This window comes from Cetorhinus maximus, chromosome 32, assembly GCF_964194155.1.
Source record: "Cetorhinus maximus chromosome 32, sCetMax3.hap1.1, whole genome shotgun sequence".
Lineage (NCBI taxonomy): Eukaryota > Metazoa > Chordata > Chondrichthyes > Lamniformes > Cetorhinidae > Cetorhinus > Cetorhinus maximus.
The window spans coordinates 6,615,558-6,634,377 of record NC_135910.1 but is presented as its reverse complement, the minus strand read 5'-3'; the positions used below and the strand labels follow the sequence as shown (position 1 = coordinate 6,634,377).

Sequence of the window (18,820 nt, the reverse complement as noted above, 5' to 3'; positions counted from 1 at the left end):
AGAATTGCCGAGTGGATGGTCCATCTCGGCCTCCTCCTGAGGTCCCCAGCATCACAGGTGCCAATCTTCAGCCAATTTGATTCACTCCACATGAAGGTACTAGATACTGCAAAGGCTTTGTGTTCTGACAACATTCCGGCAATAGTACTGAAGATTTGTACTCTGGAATGAGCTGTGCCCCTAGCCAAGCTGTTCCAATACAGTTACAATACTGGCATCTACCTGATAATGTGGAAAATTGTCCAGGTTTGTCCTGTCCACAAAAAAAGTACAAATCCAACCCGACTAAATACTGGGTTATCACTTGTTAGCACTGTCAATGACACCTTCCATCACTTTACTGATGATCGAGCATAGACTGGTATGGATGGCTTCCACTCAAGCAACATCATGATTTCAAAATTCTCATCCTTGCTTTCAAATCCCTCCATGGCCTCACCCTTCCCTATCTCTGTAATCTCCTACAATCCCATAAGCCTCCAAGATATCTGCGCTGCTCAAATTCTGGTGCCTTTAGCATCCATGATTTTAATCACTCCATTATTTGTGTGCAGCCTTCAGTTGCCTCAGCCCCAAGCCCTAGTACACCCTCCCTACAACTCGCTGCCTTTCTACCTAACTTTCCTCATTCACAAGCCTCCTAACTTTTTAAACTACCTCTTTGACTAGGCTTATGGCCACCTGACTTAATAGCTCCTTATGTGGCTTGTACTTTGTTTGATATAGCTTCTGTGAAGCCCCTTGGAATGTTACATTATGTTAAAGGCACTATATAAATATATGCTGTTGTTTCATACTCTTTCATGGCATATGGGCATTTCTGTCCAGGCCAACATTTTTTGCCCATCCTTAATTGCCCCTGAACCTTTTGCTGTTCACTTCTGTAGTGTTTTGATACAACTGATGACACGGACAGGGGAGAGAGGCAAAACCGAACTCTTTATTTTTTTGCCATTTGTACGTAAGCAGAGATGTTTTAATTTTTTGAAATAGGCTGTGGTGTGTTTCCCCATACATTCTATTTGTAAGGACAATTTTGAAGTGACTCGCAGTGAACTCTCTTCAGGGTTAAATCAGAAATATAGTGTATTCACACATTCAAACCTAGTGAATGGTCGCAACTTCATATACACACACAGGTACACAATAGGAAGGTAGGAAAGAGGGGTTTTTACAACTATGAATAACTTAAAACAATAAGCATCAATGATATGCATATCAGTTCACCTGATTGCCGGAGTCCAGAAAGACAGAGTCCTGTGCCAGTTCCTTCACAGTGGGGCTACAGTTCAGGAGGGTTCAGCTAGCTGAAGTAGGAGTTGCAGAATTCCTTTAAAGTTGATGGTGACGCAGTGAGATGAGGTTGGTATACAAAGAGTTGGTCTGCTCGACAGGTGATGGTAGGCATCCTCTGGAAAAAGCAGGCGTCGAGGGAGGCTTAGACTTGATGTAGGCTGTTGGTCAGCCTGGAGTCCTGCTTTGATGTTTGCAGGCTGGTGTTTAAACAGCAGGCTGAGTAGTGAGTCTAGAAATGTAATATTAAAACTTTCCCAAGGCCAGAAGCTTACGTCATGTGGTGTATTAATGAGTCAGTTGCAGGCTAATGAGTAGTTTCTATGGATCTGGTCAAAATTCATTGTTCACCTTAGGAGATAGGTGGTGGTTTTTAGCGCCTCTGAAGGTATAACGAATTTCGATAGCTCCCCCTTTGTTATCGGGCCAGGATGGGGTTACTGACCACCTGCTGGTCCCTGGTCTGGTTGACTGCAATGTGCCATCACAATGAGAGGTGTGAGATTCCACAAGGATGAGGGTTGAGCTTTCATCCTGTAGCTGCTGTTGGAAATTTCCAGAAACTGTAGCCAGCTTGCGAATCATGTGACCTGTAGCAGACAGCAGGGCCATCTCAAAGGGAAGTTAAAAAGCCAACCACATTGCTGTGGGTCTGGAGTCACACGTAGGTCAGGCCAGGGAAGGACGGCACAACTTCTTCCCTAAAGGGCATTATAGAGTCATAGTCCAAAACAGGATTAAAGGACACCGTTTGGCCCATTGGGTCCATGCCGGTTCTCTGTAGAGAAAAACCAGTCAGTTCCATTATTCCCGCTCTATCCCCATAGCCCTGCATGTTCACTTTCCTTTTAAAATCACTGATTGTCTCTGGTTCCACCATCCTCATGGGAAGTGAGTTCCAGTTCATTACTACTCGCGCGTAAAAAAAATTCTTTTTCATATTCCTCCTGCAACTCTTTCCCAAAACCATAAATCTGTGTCCCCTAGTCCTCGTACCGTTAGCTAATAGAAACCCGTTTTTCCTCATCTACCTTATCCAAACCTGCCACAATCCAGGAAACCTCTATCAAATTTCCCCTCAATCTCCTCGGCTCCAGCCTCTCGAATGCAGCCTTGGACACCAATGCTTATTCCTGAAAGGGGGCACTGGGCTCTAAATATTAAACTGCCAAACAAGTTGCACTAGGCGCTATAGAAATATGTTGTTGTTGTTGTAGTTCTCACCAACCGCCCGGCCGACACGCGCCACGTCCTGAGTGCACGTCGACCTCGAGCCGCGCCCTCAACCCCCCCTCTCCGCCAATCCACTCTCGACCGCTTCCCGCCAGCTCACGTGAGCCTCGAACCCCGCCCCACCCTCACACCCTCTCTCCTCACCGATCGGCTCTCGAACTCTTCCCACCAGCCCAGGATGGCCTCGAACCCCGCCCACACACCCTTCCCTTCCTCACCAATCCGCTCTCGACCTCTTCCCACCAGCCCACGCGGATCTCGAACCCCACCCCCACACCTTCTCCGTCTTCGAACCCCCAACACCCCAATTCTCTGCCAATCCGCTCTCGAACACTTCCCACCAGCCCGCGTGGGTCTCCAACCCCGCCCCCAACCCTTCCCCTTCGCCAATCCGCTCTCGGCCTCCCCCCCACGAGCCCACGCTTTCTGCCCAATGGGCTGCGGCGGTGGGCGGGGCGTGGGGCGCGTGGCGCAGGCTTGGCTGGCGCACCGCACCGGCTGTGGGCCGTTAGTGGAGCCCGGGCGGCGGACACAGAGAGAGCGCGCGCGAGCGAGCGGGAGCGGAGAGAGAGCAGCCATGGCTGAGGGGGGCGAAGGAGAAGAGGAGATCCTCTTCCTTCGAACAGTAAGTGCACCCATCAATGCAATCATTCGGCACCGCGTCTGCTCCGAATACCTCAGCAAGCGGCGTGTCAGCAAAGGCAAAGGTGGTCCCCTGAGTGTCAGAAATTGTCGGTATCACTGGCAGAGAGAATGGCTTGAGGTTTAAGATCGCTGGATTTTATGTTGTTATCACTGGATTTTATGTTGTTATCACTGGATTTTATTGCATACGGGTGGAATAAAGAAGCTGCAGTTCTCCTGCTCTACTCCTAAAGAATTATTATCGGACTTTACAGTGACTCAGGAACGAAATGTTGCATGAAGCTGGCTCCCAAACAAAAATCTCTGACTCATACCTAGCTATATATATATATAATGATTGCCATTTGAAATAAATGTTATAAACCCTCTGGTGAGATGACAGCACAGCCCCTGATTAGTGTTGTTCCCTTTAAGACCAAACACAAGAGTGGCAACTGAATCATACGAAATACTTCAATTGCAGCCTCCCTGCTTTCCTTGTGCAGGGTTCCTTGTTACTGGCTTAATTCCAACAACTTGTGTGTTTTCATTTCATTTCATTTGCAGGGGGCTCCTTATCTGTTGGAAACAGCAGGTGCTGTTTCAGAATGAATGTGAATCTTGACCCTTTTTTTTTTAAAAAAAAAATAATTTTGGTTTACAATCAGATTCAACTCAATTTGGGTGGCATTTCTAGGACCGAAATAACTGGCTCCTCCAAAAAAAAATGAAGTCTGTGGGGGGGGGGGGGGAATTGAAATGTTAGCAGTTTATTAAAATATGACTTCGCCTGTAACTCGGGATGTTGTGGCTGATCATTGTGGCTGTCTGGAAATTTGTAGTGAGCAGGGGGGGAAAAAAAAAATAGATTAACGACCTGTACATGAGACGTAATTCCTGAAAATGTGATCAGTTCATTCCTTACTGCTGTAAAGGAAATCGTTTAAAATATTACAGCAGCATTGTTGTGAAATGCCAAATGCTGACTGTAAGGACTTAAAACTTGTGGTTTTGGGGGTCTTAAAATGTATAGAGAGTAGTTCCAGGTTTTTTCTATGCCGGGAACATTCAGAAATTTCTATCTGATGTACTCTTTATAGTACAAATACTTTGAAATTAACTGTTTCAGGTTGCAACGCTGCGTGTGCTGAGAATGCACATTCTGTGTTATATTTAGTTGCTGTAATAAATCTGCCTCAGGAGATCTTACTGCCTGTTTTCCCTGCTCCCCAGTTAGCTAGAAGCTAGGGCTTTGCTGCTGCTGCCCTCATTCAGATGTCATTTTTATTATTTGATTTATGACCTGCACACTTAAATTCTCATCTGGTTTTTAAAAAAGGAAATTAGATCTGAGGCTATTAGAGGACCTCTCCCTCATTAGGCATATTAATGATATCCCTTTTTAAAATTTTCATCCTTTTTTTTACCTTTTCCTCATCTCTCGAAGGTATTCACTCCTTGTTGGGTACGTTTCCACGGACAGCTGCTCACCTCGCCTGGGTGGCTGCTCTCCCTTCATGTGTAAGTCTTGGCAGTGAGTGTTGGCAGATATCAGACTGCAGGGAAGAGGTGGCATCACAAATTGCCTGGATCCTGTCCTCAGCTGACATTCACAAGTATCTAATTCAAATAGGGGGTTGTTGAACAGGAATCCTAGCCCATTTTCTCCACACTTAAAAAAAAAACACTAAAAGCAGTTGTTGCATCCCTCTTATTGTTCCCACTGATAGCAATTAATTCAGTCCAAACCAGGTATTGAACATTGGACTTATCCTGTAGCGCTTAATTACATACTGGATAAATTTGACGAACTATTAGAAAATCATAACCTATCAATTACCCAAGTACAATAATTGTGTAAAATCCAAAATAAGACTAGGAACATTTTATCCCTTGGATTGATGTTGCTCGTACAACTTTTGATAATTATCAAATTTATTACAAATTACATAAATCACAAAACAACACATTCTCCCTTTGGTTTTGAAGAAGGGTAAATTTACCATTAATGGTGCATGATGCATTGTTATTTGACAGAAGGTTCTTTAGGCTGAAAATGGCAGGCAGTTAAAAAAAAATCAAGGTGAATATTTTTAATTTTCACATTTTATGATGCGATTATAATTCAGATGATTTCCAACCTGCTAGGAGAGCTGAATAGGACAAAGGCAACATGACACTTTTAGGAACAGAAAAAAAGCAATTAAGTTTGAAAAACATCTTTTTCATAAGTCACAGATGTCCTTTGACTTTAAAACCTTCAGGACTCAATATTGCCAGCGTTTATTAATAAATTAGTATTTAGTGCCACCTTGTTGGTAGTATAATTTTCACCCCAAAATTAGAAAGTGGTGCTTTAATGCTTCATTCCAGAACTTGCGAACGTATGAATTAGGAGTGGGCCATTTGGCCTCTCGAGCCTGCTCCACCATTCAATAAGATCTTGGCTAATCTGACTGTGGCCTCAACTCCACATTCCCACCTATTCCTGATAACCTTTGACTCCCTTGTTAGCCAAGAATCTATCAACCTCTGCCTTAATAATATTCAAGGACCCTGCCTCCCCTGTCATCTGGGGAAGAGAGTTCCACAGTCTCCCGACCCTCTGCGAGAAAAAAATTCCCCTCATCTCCATCTTAAATGGGAGACCCCTTATTTTTAAACTAGTTTTAGTCCCTCCCACAACAGGGAACATCCTCTCAGCATCCAACCTGTCAAGTCCCCTCGGGATCTTATGATTTAATAAGATCACCTCTCGTTCTTTTGAACTCCAAGGGATACAGGTCCAACCTGTCCAGCCTTTCCCCATAAGGTAACTCTTCCCCCCCCCCCCCAAAACCAGATACTAGTTGAATGAGACTTCTCTGAACTTCTACGAGTGCATTTATATCCTTTCTTAAATAAGGAGACAAAAATTGTACACAGTTCTCCAGACATGGTCTCACCAACTCACCTGTACAGCTATTGCAAAACTTCCCTACTATTATGTTCCATTCCCCTTGCAATAAATGCCAACATTCTATTTGCCTTCCTAATCACTTGCTGTATGGCATGCTATGTTTTTTGTGATTCATGTGCCAGGACACCTAGATCACTCTGTACCTCAGAGTTCTACAATCCCTCTCCATTTAAATATTATGCTGCTTTTCTGTTCTCCCAGCCAAAGTCGACAAGTCCACGTTTTCCCAAGTTATACTCCATCTGCCAAATTTTTGCCCACTCACATCCCTTTGCAGACTCCTTAGGTCCTCTTCACAACTCACTGCCCAAACTATCTTTGAGTCATCAGCAAATTTAGCAACCATAGATTCAGTCCCTTCATCCAAGTTATTGATATAAATTTTAAATAGCTGAGGCCCCAGCACTGATCCCTATGGCACTCCACTCATTACATCTTGCCAACCCAAAAAATGACCCAATTATCCTTACTCTGTTTCCTGTTGGCTAATCAATCCTCTATCCATGCTAATATGTTACCCCGTACACCATAGGAAGAGATTTCCCCCCGTTGGGGGGATTGTGCGGGGGCGGGCGCGCACCCGATTGGCACCCCCAATTGGGGCCGCGCCGCCATTTTACTGAGTGCTCCCTGTGTGGGCAGGGGAAATTCCCTGAGTCGGGGCATGCACGCAAAAGAGCACAAATCTCCCTGTGGCACAGAGGTGCCTCAGGGAGATTAGTTTAAGGTTTAAAAATTTAAATCAAGAAAAGAAAATATTTTAAGACATATCTCCTCATGTGGCAGTGTCACATGAACTGGGACATTTCAATGATTTTTTTCAAAAATTTTTTATTTAATTAATAAACCCTTCATGAAACCTCATCCTGCCTATGGTTTCATGAAAAATGTGAAGGCTGCCTGGGCTCTTCGCCTGCCCGCCAACCTTAAGGTATTCCTAACAACTTTAATTACTTTCTTAATGGCCTTAAAAGGCTTTTGACAGTTCGGTGGGCAAACTGATAATCTAAACAACACGCGGCACCGTGCATCATTTTACGCGTCAGTGAGCGGGCCACGCCCCCACTACCGACCCGAAAATTCTTCCCCATGACCTCTTACTTTGCGTAGTAACCTTTGTGACAACTTGTCAAATGCCTTCTGGAAATGTAAGTTCAGCACATACACAAGTTTGCATTGAGATTTTCTGAGTGCCTCACAATAACCTCCTTAATAATAGATTCCAGCATTTTCCCTATGACAGGCTTGAATAACTATAACATGAATGCAGAGTTTAGGCTAGCACTTAAAATGTAGTAGTGGGGGAATGCTGCATGGTTGGAGATGAGGTATTAAATCATCAGCCTGTTCAGATGTATATAAAAGTATCCCCCGTCATTTTTTATTTTAAGAGCAGTGAGTTATCCTAATAACCTAGCCATTAGGTTTATCCCTCAACTGAAACTACTAAAATAGATTAGTAGGGCAAATTGGCCACTACCTGTGCCTACATGACAACAATGATACATTTAAATTCACAACCAATTAAATACTTTTTTTTGTGACTTATGAAAACATGAAAGGTGTTTTAAGTTCATTTTTATATGTTCACTTGTTACTGAATTTCCACAAACATAACAGAAATTTTGGCTTCACCATCATAATAAAAATTAAACTCTGTACATGGAATATTTAATGTTTATGGAGCAAGTGTAAAAATATCATGAATGCAGAAGTCAACATTTGGGTTAATCAAGCAATCTTGACCAAATGATTACCACTATTTAAAAGAGGCGAAATTGGAGTTGGCTAGTTGGTATGGTTTCTGTCATCTTGCAAGGTAAGCAAAACAGATTACAGTATAATGAGAACATTTATGAGAGATATCTCTACGACAGTGTATCAGCTAGATCTAGGTGCCATCTGTCAGTCAAGGCATTAAACCAAGTCCCCGCCTGCTTTCTCAGGTAGACGTGAAAATTTTGTGGCATTATTTTGATGAAGAGCAGCAGAGTTCACCTTGGTGTCTTCACCATTGTTTGATTTAGTGTTCCTGAAAAAGAGACATGCTTTTTATCCTGCATTTGTCAGGACAGTTCGCAAAAAATTACCAACAGGGGGGAACAACAATTTATACTGCAAGTGCCAACCAATCAGCACTTTCTTCTCACGCAGTATAAACTCGTGCTGCATTGCGGAGGGTTCCGGGGAGCAGGAGACTTGCTCATCGGAAGTTCAACCTTCCTGGACAATTCCCACAGAGTCATTGTGTTGGGCCTTCCAAAGTGTCCCATAGTGCAGCTGGGGGCGTATGTGCAGTCTCCAATTGTCCATAGGCCAGGAGACCTGGGCATTGTGTTTGAAGCTGGCCCTGCCCACAAAAGTGGCCACACCCTCAGATCGAATTAATCCCTATTGTGAGTTATTGCTACAGTAATTGCACCCGTTTGTGGACCTTAGGGGAGGCTTTTAAAATTGAAAGTGAACTGGGAAACTAGGTTAAAAGGAAGGACAGTAGAGATGCAGTGGCAGGCTTTTAAAGGAGGTTTTAATAACTCCCAGCAAAGATTTATTCCGGTGAGAAAGAGAGACTCTGAGAAGGGTGCATCATCCGTAGCTATATAAGGAAGTTAAAGATTCTTTCAATATGATACTAACACTGTACAAATCTGCAAAGATTAGTAGCAGGTCAGAAGATTGGACAGATTTTAAGAACCAGCAAAAGCTGACTAAAATATAATAGAGGGAGAAATTAGAGTATTGGAAAATAGCAAACGTAGCACCTTTATTTGAGAAAGGCGGGCAACAGAAAGCAGGAAACTATAGGCTAGCTAGCCTAATTTCCGTCACAGGGAAATTGCTAGAATCTATTATTAAGGAGGTTGTAGTAGGATACTTAGAAAATCATAATGGGACCAGGCAAAGTCAACATGGTTTTATGAAAGGGAAATCATATCCACTTAATTTATTAGAGTTCTTTGAGGAAGTAACAAGCAAAGTGGATAAAGAGAAACCTGTAGATGTGATGTACTTGGAATTCCAGATGGCATTTGATGAGGTGAAACATCAAAGATTACTACACGGAATAAGAGCTCATTGCGTAGGAGGTAACTTACTGGCATGGATAAAGAATTAGTTAGCTAACAGGAAGCAGAGAGTAAGGATGAATGTGTCTTTTTCAAGTTGGCAAGCTGTAACTAGTGGAGTGTCACAGATCAGTGTTGGGGCCTCAATTATTTACAATCTATATTAATGACTTGGATGAAGGGACCGAATGTATGGCTGCTAAATTTACTGATGACACCAAGCTAAGTAGGAGAGTAGTTGTCAAGAGGAGGTTAAGAGTCTACAAAGGGATATAGATGGATTAAGTAGGCAAAAATTTGGCAGATGGAGTATAATGTGGGAAAATATGAACTTGTCCACTTTGGCAGGAAGAACAGAAAAGGATATCACCATTTAAAAGGAGAAAAAAATTGCAGAACTTGGTGTTAGAGTGATCTGGGTAGCCAGGTACATGAATCACAAAAAGTTAGTTTGCAGCTACGGCAAGTGATTAGGAGCACAAATGGAATGTTGTTGTTTACTGCAAGGGGAATGGAATAAAAAAGTAGGGATGTCTTGTTGCAGCTGTACAGGATGTTGGTGAGACCACATCTACTGTGTACTGTTTTGGTCTACTTACTTGAAAAAGGATATAATTGCATTAGTAGCAGTTGAGAAGGTTCACTTGACTCATTCCGGAGATGAAGGGCTTATTTTATGAAGAAAGGTTGGGTCTTTTTACTCATTGGAAGAATGAGAGGTGATCTGATTGAAACATGAAATCTTGAGGACACTTTATAGCGTGGATACTGGGAAGATGTTTTCTCTTGTGGGGAAAGACTAGAACTAGGAGACACAGTTTAAAGTGAGGTTGCCTATTTAAGATGGAGATGAAGAGAATTGTTTTTCTGAGGGTTGTTAGTTTTTGAATTCTCTTCCCCAGAGAGCTGCGGAGACTGGGTCATCAAATATATTCAAGCCTGGGTTAGATCGATATTTGATGTACAAGGCAGTAAAGGGTCATTGCGGTGGGGGGGGCAGACAGGAAGGTGAAGTTTAGACCACAATCAGATCAGTCATGATCTTATTGAATGGTGAAGCAAGCTCAAATGGCCGAATAGCCTACTACTGCTCCTAAGTCCACTGTTGGTATGTTAAAAAGACCCTTCAGCAAATATGTCATTAATCTCAGCCACAAAATCCCTCAAAACTTGGTCTTCCCCAAGAAGTTTCATTTCCTTTATTCATGCACGAGTGAGGCATCAAGTCCCATCCAACAGCAGCTTTACTCCATCCAAGTCCCACAGGACTGTTTGCATCAGAGGGCACATTTTTCTAGATGCATTTCAGCTCTGCTCATGGAACCAGCCTTTTTTTGGTCTTTTCCAGCTTTTTTCTTCTCCAGATTTTCTTCCTTAACTGCCTTGATCAAGTACAACTCACCAGAGCCGGTCTGTACTGTTCTGACCAGTGGCTGAAATTTGATCTCTCAGCTTCCCAACCAGCTTCCGTTTCCCTAGGAACCGAAGACCACAGGCTGATTTCTCTGAAGTCTGATGTCACAGCCCTGAATCCAGGGTTACACCCCTTCCCTTTATCCCCGCCTGAAGGTTTTTTCCCCAGTTGGGGACTGCTTCAAAAAGAAATACAGGCTTTGAAACTAAAACTAGTGAAGGCTGCAGTTTTCATCACAGTAAGACTGTTTATATTTTTATAAACATCTTAAAATATTTAGCTCAATCAATAAAGTTAACTTTGTTTTTACGTTTGTGGTGCTGATATAGATTCACAGATTTTAATCCAAAGCATTTTCTTTTTACATTTCAATACTATTCACACTACCCTGCCAATCACAACACAAACAGCACTTCACATTTCAGAAATATCTGATTGTCAGAACAGATATCAGCCGTTAAACAAAAAAGCTGAATGTGTTAGATAGCTAAAATGGGAATCAGAAGTATGGAAAGGCCAAGAATGAGAATGAGAAGGAAAGGTGGATGATGTGTGACTGTATTTATATATGGTTAGCCACTCTTGACTCTGCTCTAACATGTTAAATGATTTAGCACATCGGAATTCTGAGTTCACTGTAATGATCTTGCACTATTAAATTATTTTTTCACTTACATTTCCTGTGTATTCAGTTAGGTTGGAAAGATATTGCTTTAAATGGTGGTCTTGTGACTTGCAAGTCTAGTTTGGTGAAACAAACTAGTGAGTTTTTCCTACTTTTGCACGAGATAGCATAATCTGCTGTCCAGCAGTTTCCCATCGAATGACTTGCTGAAAATGAAGAAAATTTGAAACGCTTCCTCATGAAAGTAGATGCTCAAATCCTTAGATAATTCAACAAAAGATTTCTTAAATTAATTTTCCCTTGGGATTAATATGAAACCAATAATTTTATTAAGAAAGTTGAAAAAAGTCAGAGGGCTCAAACTGATTTCACGGAAATGGATAATCAGATGCTTCAGACTGAAATGTGCTGGGCCTCCATGCAAAGAAGAGCAAAAAATGGGAACAGCTTAATATAGTCTCACTGGAAGTGAGTTCAGAATAGTGAGACTTGTGGGATTTAAAGGAATTTTGCAGACAGCGTGTAAGCATAACCAAAGTAGTGTGACATAAATTTCACCTGCATTTAAATGGTTTTGCTGAATAGTAAAGGCCAGTTTCAAGACAGGAATTATTTAGCAACAGTCCTCTTTCAAAAGAATAAATTTACTCCGATTATGAGACTGTAATCTCCATTAAGAAGGCTTGTGGGCAATTAGGAATTTTGAGAAATGCATTATTTTGGGCATTGCTGAGAGATCTTAAATATATGCAGCTATGCAATATTAAAACGTGATCACAGTAGCAGACACTTTTCCGCATGGACAAATTTTCCACCCTTCGTTAGACCACCGGGGAATGTGAATGCATTCAAGACACAACTGTGCGGAATTGGACCCAATGATAAACTAGGTTACCAGAACCAACAGAATGTATTATACCTATGAATGGCTAGGGGAGGGGAGCGGAGCGGTGGGTAAAGGGACAGGGGAAATTCCCCTAGCCTCATCTCTCTCTCCCCCCACCCCCCCCGCCTCCAATCACCTTCCGCCAGCAAAATAGATAGGGGAAAAAAAGTGTTCCTTTATATAAAGAAAATCAACTTGGCTGTGAATATGTATAGAAGCAAGATAATTGAGGAGAGCTGAGCCATAGATTCGATGTTTGTTCCATTTTCAATTGTGAAATTTTCGTTTTGGTAAATGTTCATAATATAGAACAATTGCTTTCATATAGACATTAATATAGAAAAACATCCCAATATGCTTTAATATTTCATTTGACAATATTTTGTATTAATTGAGAACTTCCACTTTCACATGTCATTGCCGGATGAGGCCCTGTGGTGAGAGCCCAAATTGCAAAGCCACCTGATGAGACAAACAGTCACAACTGATTAGCTGCATCTCCTTTCAATCAGGAAAACTGTGTTAAGTATTTCAGTCATCTATACAGATTTGACAATTAACATGTGTTATGGTGGCTGTCTGTGCAGCCTGTTTCCATTGAGCGGTAAACAGATTAAAGTGATCACAAGCTAGGCAGTTATCAAAATTCGAGAGAGAATTAGAACAAATACAGAAGCTTTTATGATTAGAAACGAGGCAGTTCTATAATGTGTTCCAGCTTTAATTAGCAGTTTGGCAGAGAACCAGCAAAACTGACCCATAGTTTGTTTTCAAGGAGAGTCAAGTTTGGAATTTTAAATCAGATCATCTTAATTGGAACATGAAACATCCTACTGCGAGTATTCCTCCTCAACCAGGTTACTTAAAATAAGCTGGGGTGTCACTGGTTTATTTTCAATGTTAATGTGCAGATATAATTAAAACAATAAAAAAATTGAAATGGTTGCTATATAGTCATAGATGTGTTCGGTGACACGAATGTGGCAATTTTATAAATTAGTGATCTTGGATTGTTGAATAAGCACATTACTGTAAGCAGGTATGGAAACTGTTGAGGTGCATATTACTTTAAAATTATGATTGTAACATTCAGTTTAAAGAGGTTTTCTTTTGACCTGATAACTGTAATTTTTTTCTCAATTATTTACATGCAATATGTAACTTGACTTGTCAGGATGCCTAAATAGGAAGTGTTATGTTTATGAAGAGTAGTAGCACCACTAAGTTATTATTGCTCATCATTGATTTGGTAACTTAGAAATTTAGTGAGCTATATTTTGATGCTGTTGTAAATATTCAAACTGTTTTGTTTCTTTGTGTCAAGCATTTGAGGAAAGGCCTAGATCTGAAGTATCAGTCAACCAAACTGGGCAGCTGGAATTCAATTTAAAAAGATAAATAAGATTTTATATAATATAGACTTTTGGTTAAATTTACCAGTGAAAATAATTTTCCCATTTTGTTTTGCTTCCAAAGTTGGAGCTGCTACAGTTCCATTGCAATTTGTATGTTCTCTACTTCAAAATATTTGGTGCCAAAGGGTGCAGTTTAAATTGGTGCTGATGATAGAGTCCATCCACATGGGATGAAGAGAGCAGCAGCTGTTCTGTAATCCCTGTACGACTCAGCAATGGAAGGTCTTGAGGCATTTCAGAAATGTGATACTTGATCAACATATGGCCCATTGCCATTTGTAACACTTTCAGATACCAAAATCAGTGCCATTCAGTGTGACAACAGGCTGCTCTATTATGCAATCATTTTTCTAGCAGCCAGTTGGTCCTCAAAACTTTTCAGTAATTTTTTGTAAACAGCTTAAAAATTGGCTAAACCTTTGCGTTTCTAATTGCCAGAATTAGTCAAACATTACCCAAGTCCTAAAGAGACACCTATGAGATTAACCAAAATTCAGCAACAGTTTAGCTCTATCTGTTCAAGTGGACACAAGAGTGTATTAGATTATTTGAAGAGCAGAGAGTGTCCTGATTACCAATTAATCCTCACCTAATACCACTAACACATTGTTTGGTCTTGATCTTGTTGATTGTGGGGCTTTGCAGTGCCCAAATTTGGCTGACATGTTTGTCTACATTACAAAAGTAGTTCAAATGGTTTTGAACAATGCCAACTTGCCCTTTTCATTTTTTTAAATTCGACAGTACAGTATTCCCACCTACTTTGCCAAATGTCAAGAGGTTTGCATATTTCAATTTATAAGTTTTATTTTGTTAGTGTAATGAAAACTTTTAAAATGTTACAATCAAAAATGATGTAATGCTGTAATAAGTCTAATAAGTAGTCCAGAATTAATGCACAGCTTGCTAGCTTGAGTGGCAAAGACTTGAAATTGAAATGACATGATACTTCTGCTTGCTTTTAATTGGACTTGATACTCAGGATGATTCGGAAAACTTGACAGACTGGCTCTCTCTAATAGCATTATGTTCCAAGCAATGAATCACATTGCTGAGTGCAGTGGAGAAATGTTGACCTTGAACCTTCTTGCTACCCTCAGTTACATAAGGTTGCATGTTTGGTAAGCAAAGTACTTGGGGGCATAATGTAAGAAAATAAATAAAGCAGTTAAGATTCTGATGTAAAGTTTAGGGAAAATTAACTTACTTTGTCACTGGTAGGAAATCATCATTTTTAACTTTAATGCATAAACAAGAAAGTTAGGCAAAAAATGTGGCCAACATTCTTTGTATTGTAAGATTCGGGTGTTGGCCTTAGCTCAGTGGTAGCACTGTCATGATCAAAAGATTGTGGGTTCAAACTACTTCTGAGACTTGAGCGCATAAATAAAATCAGGCTGACACCTCAGTGTAGTACTGAAGGAGTGCTGCACTGTCGGAGGTGCTATCATTTGGGTAAGATGGTAAACTGAGGCTCATTTGTTCAAGTGGACATAAAAGCACATTAGACTATTTGAAGAACAGAAGGTGACCTATTACCAATTAATCCTCATCTAACACTACTATAACACAATGTCTGGTAATTTGATCTTGTTGATTGTAGGACTTTTCTGTACCCAAATTTGGCTCATATGTTGCCTACATTACAAAAGTAAGTACGCGTCATAAGTACTTTTATCAGCTGTTGCACTCTTTGGGATGTACTCAGAATGTGGAAGGCACTAAACAGTTTTTGTTCTTTAGTTTTCAACATCAGGAACAAACATGGAACTAAGAATAAAATCTCATGGCATAGGCAGTAACATGTTTGCATGAATATAGATTGCTGGCAGAAAACAGGGAGTATGCATAAATGGGTCCTTTTCTGATTGGTAGGATGTGACGAGTGGCGTCCTGCAGGGGTCTGTGCTGGGGGATCAACTTTTACAATTTATATCAATGACTTTGAGAGGAACAAAGGCACGGTAGCTAAATTTGCAGATGAAACAAAGATAGGTAGGAAAGTAGATTGTGACGAGGACATGAGGACTTTTCAGATGCATATAGATAGATCGAGTGAGTGGGCAAAAATCTGGCAGATGGAGTATAATGTGGGAAAATGTGAAGTTATTCACTTTGGCAGGAAGAATAAAAAAAGCAGAGTTTTACTTAAACAGAGAACGACTGCAGAACTCTGAGATGCAGAGGGATCTAGGTGTTGTAGTGCAAGAGTCACAACAAGTTTGTATGCAGGTACAGCAAGTAATTAAGAAGGCTAATTGAATACTGTTATTATTAGAGGAATTGAACATAAAAATAAGGATGTTACACTTCAGTTATACAGGGCACTGGTGAGACCACACCTCGAATACCGTGTGCAGTTTTGGTCTCCTTATTTAAGGAAGGATGTAAATGTGTTGGAGGCGGTTCAGAGGAAGTTTACTAGATTGATACCCGGAATGAGCAGGTTGTCTTATGAGGAAAGGTTGGACAGATGAGTTCGTTTCTACTGGAGTTAAGAAGAGTGAGGGACGATTGATTGAAGTATACAAGATCCTGAACGGTCTTGACAAGGTGAACGTGGAAAGGATGTTTCCTCTTGTGGGGGAGCCCAGATAGGGGGCACTGTTTTAAAATTAGTGATTGCACTTATAGGACAGAGATGAGAAATTGAGGGTTGTGCGACTTTGGAACTCTCTGCCTCAGATGGCGGTGGAGACGAGGTCATTGAATATTTTTAAGGAGGAGGTGGATTGATTCAATTGTCGAACAAGAATCTAAGGTTATTACGGGTAGATGGGAATGCGGAATTTGAAACACAAACAGATTAGCCATGATCTTATGGAATGACAGAGCTGGCTCGAGGGGCCGAGTAGCCTACTTATGTACCTATTTCCTATGTTCGTATGTTTTGAAGGTCACAGCCTGTGGTAGTTTTCCAAATATTGTCCTTGAATTCCTTTTGAATGGTTTCATTTGGCTAACAGGAAGATCTGGACAAGGTGTTTTACCTAGACATGACCAACAATGCCAAATTAAAATGAGTACAATCATTTCAGAAAAAGTAAACATTTGATTTTTTTTGTCCACGTTACATTTTATGTAGAATAGGAATGAGAGGTTGTGAAACTTGTACATTTATGGACAGTTGAGGGAGAAGTGATAGAGGTTTCCAAATTGAGTGTTTTTGAAAGGGAAAATGTTGGCCGGTGATTAACAAAGCGACATTAATACAGGATTATCAATAGAAGAAAGCAGTTTTTTGTGCACACAATGGATTTTCACCTTTTTTCAATCTTTCATGGTATGTGCACATCACTGGGCCCGCATTTGTTGCCTATGCCTAATTGCCATTGAACTGAATGGCTTGCTAGCCATTTCAGAGGGCAGTTAAGAGTCAACCACATTGCTGTGCATCTGGAGTCACATGTAGGCCAGTCCAGTAAAGATGGCAGATTGCCTTTTCTAAAGGACATTAGTGAACCAGATAGGTTTTCATTACAATCAGTGACAGTTGCATGGTCACCATTACTGAGACTAGCTTTCAATATCAGATTTTATTAACTGAATTTAAATTCCACCAGCTGCCATGGTGGGATTCAAACCTTGTCATCAGAGCGTTAGCCTGGGCTTCTAGATTATTAGCTCAGTGACATTACCACTACATCACCATCTCCCCTGCCATTGAAGGTGGGTGGTGGAAATGTTTTCGTCCTATGTGTTATTGTTTACAGACAAACAGACCATCTCAAAAGCTAATAGACCATTTCAACAAAACTTGATACACAGGGTATGGCCCTATGAAGAGTCAATTAGCTCTTGGCGAAGATGCAGATCTGGATCCAGATTTTGGAATTTTTTTTTAAAAAAGGGTCCATTAACATTGGGAGATAGGGCAAATTTTATTTTTCATTTAGAATGTTGTGGATTGTCTCAGCTGCTGTGGTGGAATTTGTCACAGCTGTCAAAATGTGAGCAGAGTTTTTGGAGCAGGTTGTCGGATGTGGATTGGCCTGAAACCACCTCCATGAAATGGAAACTCTTTTAAAAAAAAAAATCTTTTTATTAAATCAGCTTTGTAATTACAGAGCATCAACTAAGCGGAGAAAATCCTCAAGGAAGAGCTGTGTAATTGTAATAATGTTGAGTTAACATAACATGGTGGAGGTATGTGCTTGACTGAGTGCCCACTTCACTTAGTATTGACAAAGGGACAAAAGGAATTTGCTAAATATATAATGATGAATACTATAAAAACATATGAGGAAATAAATCATTAAGAGTAGACAAGCTCAGGTTGAAGAGAGATCTCTACCCAGGCAAAATGGACCCAATGGCCACTTATTTTTGTGCTGTAAAATCATCATTTTATGGTCCTAGATGTAATTTCTAAGAAATTAGGCAGTTGTTCCAGAGGATATGCATTAGCTTTTACAGAACTATTATGATGTCTTTTAAAAATAATACAAAGAAATTATGGTGTTCTGATCCAGCGTGGCAGACAAACTAAATATCTATCTGTAAAATTCAGTGCAATGGTGGTGGGTAGAGCTTAGAGTGTTAAAATATTCTCTAATGTGTGTGTTCCAAGAATGAACTGAATGCATCGTAATAGTGCAGTATCAGATGATTCAAGCACTGCTGGCATCAATGATATAAACGTTTGGAGATTTAAAACTTTGTTTGGTGCAACACTAACAGTATGATTTGTTTAAAACCAGTATTCTGAAGTTATGCTGTGAGATACTAGTGTGCAAGCATGTAAATTCATTTAATTTTTTTTTTCTCCCTGTAGGTTAGAGTAGTGGTAACCTGTTTATTTTAAGCAGATTAATGCTTTCACTAAATTAGCGAAGAGGAATTTTAAGCTGGATACATTGAAGTGTTTGTACACTAATATCCCAACAAATGTACGCTCATAAAAGGGTGTAAGGATAACCCCAGCAAGTTGAGGCTAGTTTAACTTCAGCAGTGGGAAAGCTTTTAGAAACAACGATCTAGAACAAAATTAAACAGTCGCTTTGGCAAGTATGGATGAATTAAGGAAAATCAGCATTGATTTATTAAAACTAAATTGTGCTAACCTAACTTGATTTAATTTCCTCATGAGGTGACAGCATTAAAGATGATGTTTGATTTGGACATCCAAACGGTGTTTGATAAGATGCCACATAGACTTAACCACAAAGTTGAAGCAAGTGGAACAAAACGAAAAGTAACAGCATGATTACATGGATGCCCAGTTTTGAGCTGCTAGAACTGTTCAGTGTGGTTGTCAACTCATACCTATACTGTCATGGACAGATGCATCTGCAACATATAGATTG

General features: G+C 40.6%; 1 protein-coding gene across 1 annotated transcript in view; it reads left to right on the top strand.

Annotated features, from left to right (window-relative positions):
* The first annotated feature begins 3,000 nt into the window (after nt 1-3,000).
* The window catches only part of LOC144671280 (ryanodine receptor 1-like), a 473,493-nt gene continuing 457,673 nt past the window's right edge, over nt 3,001-18,820 (top strand). Inside the window, exon 1 of the mRNA XM_078533089.1 lies at nt 3,001-3,151. Coding sequence (XP_078389215.1) covers nt 3,104-3,151 — 48 coding nt within the window. The 5' untranslated portion in view covers nt 3,001-3,103. The remainder of the gene's footprint in view (nt 3,152-18,820) is intronic.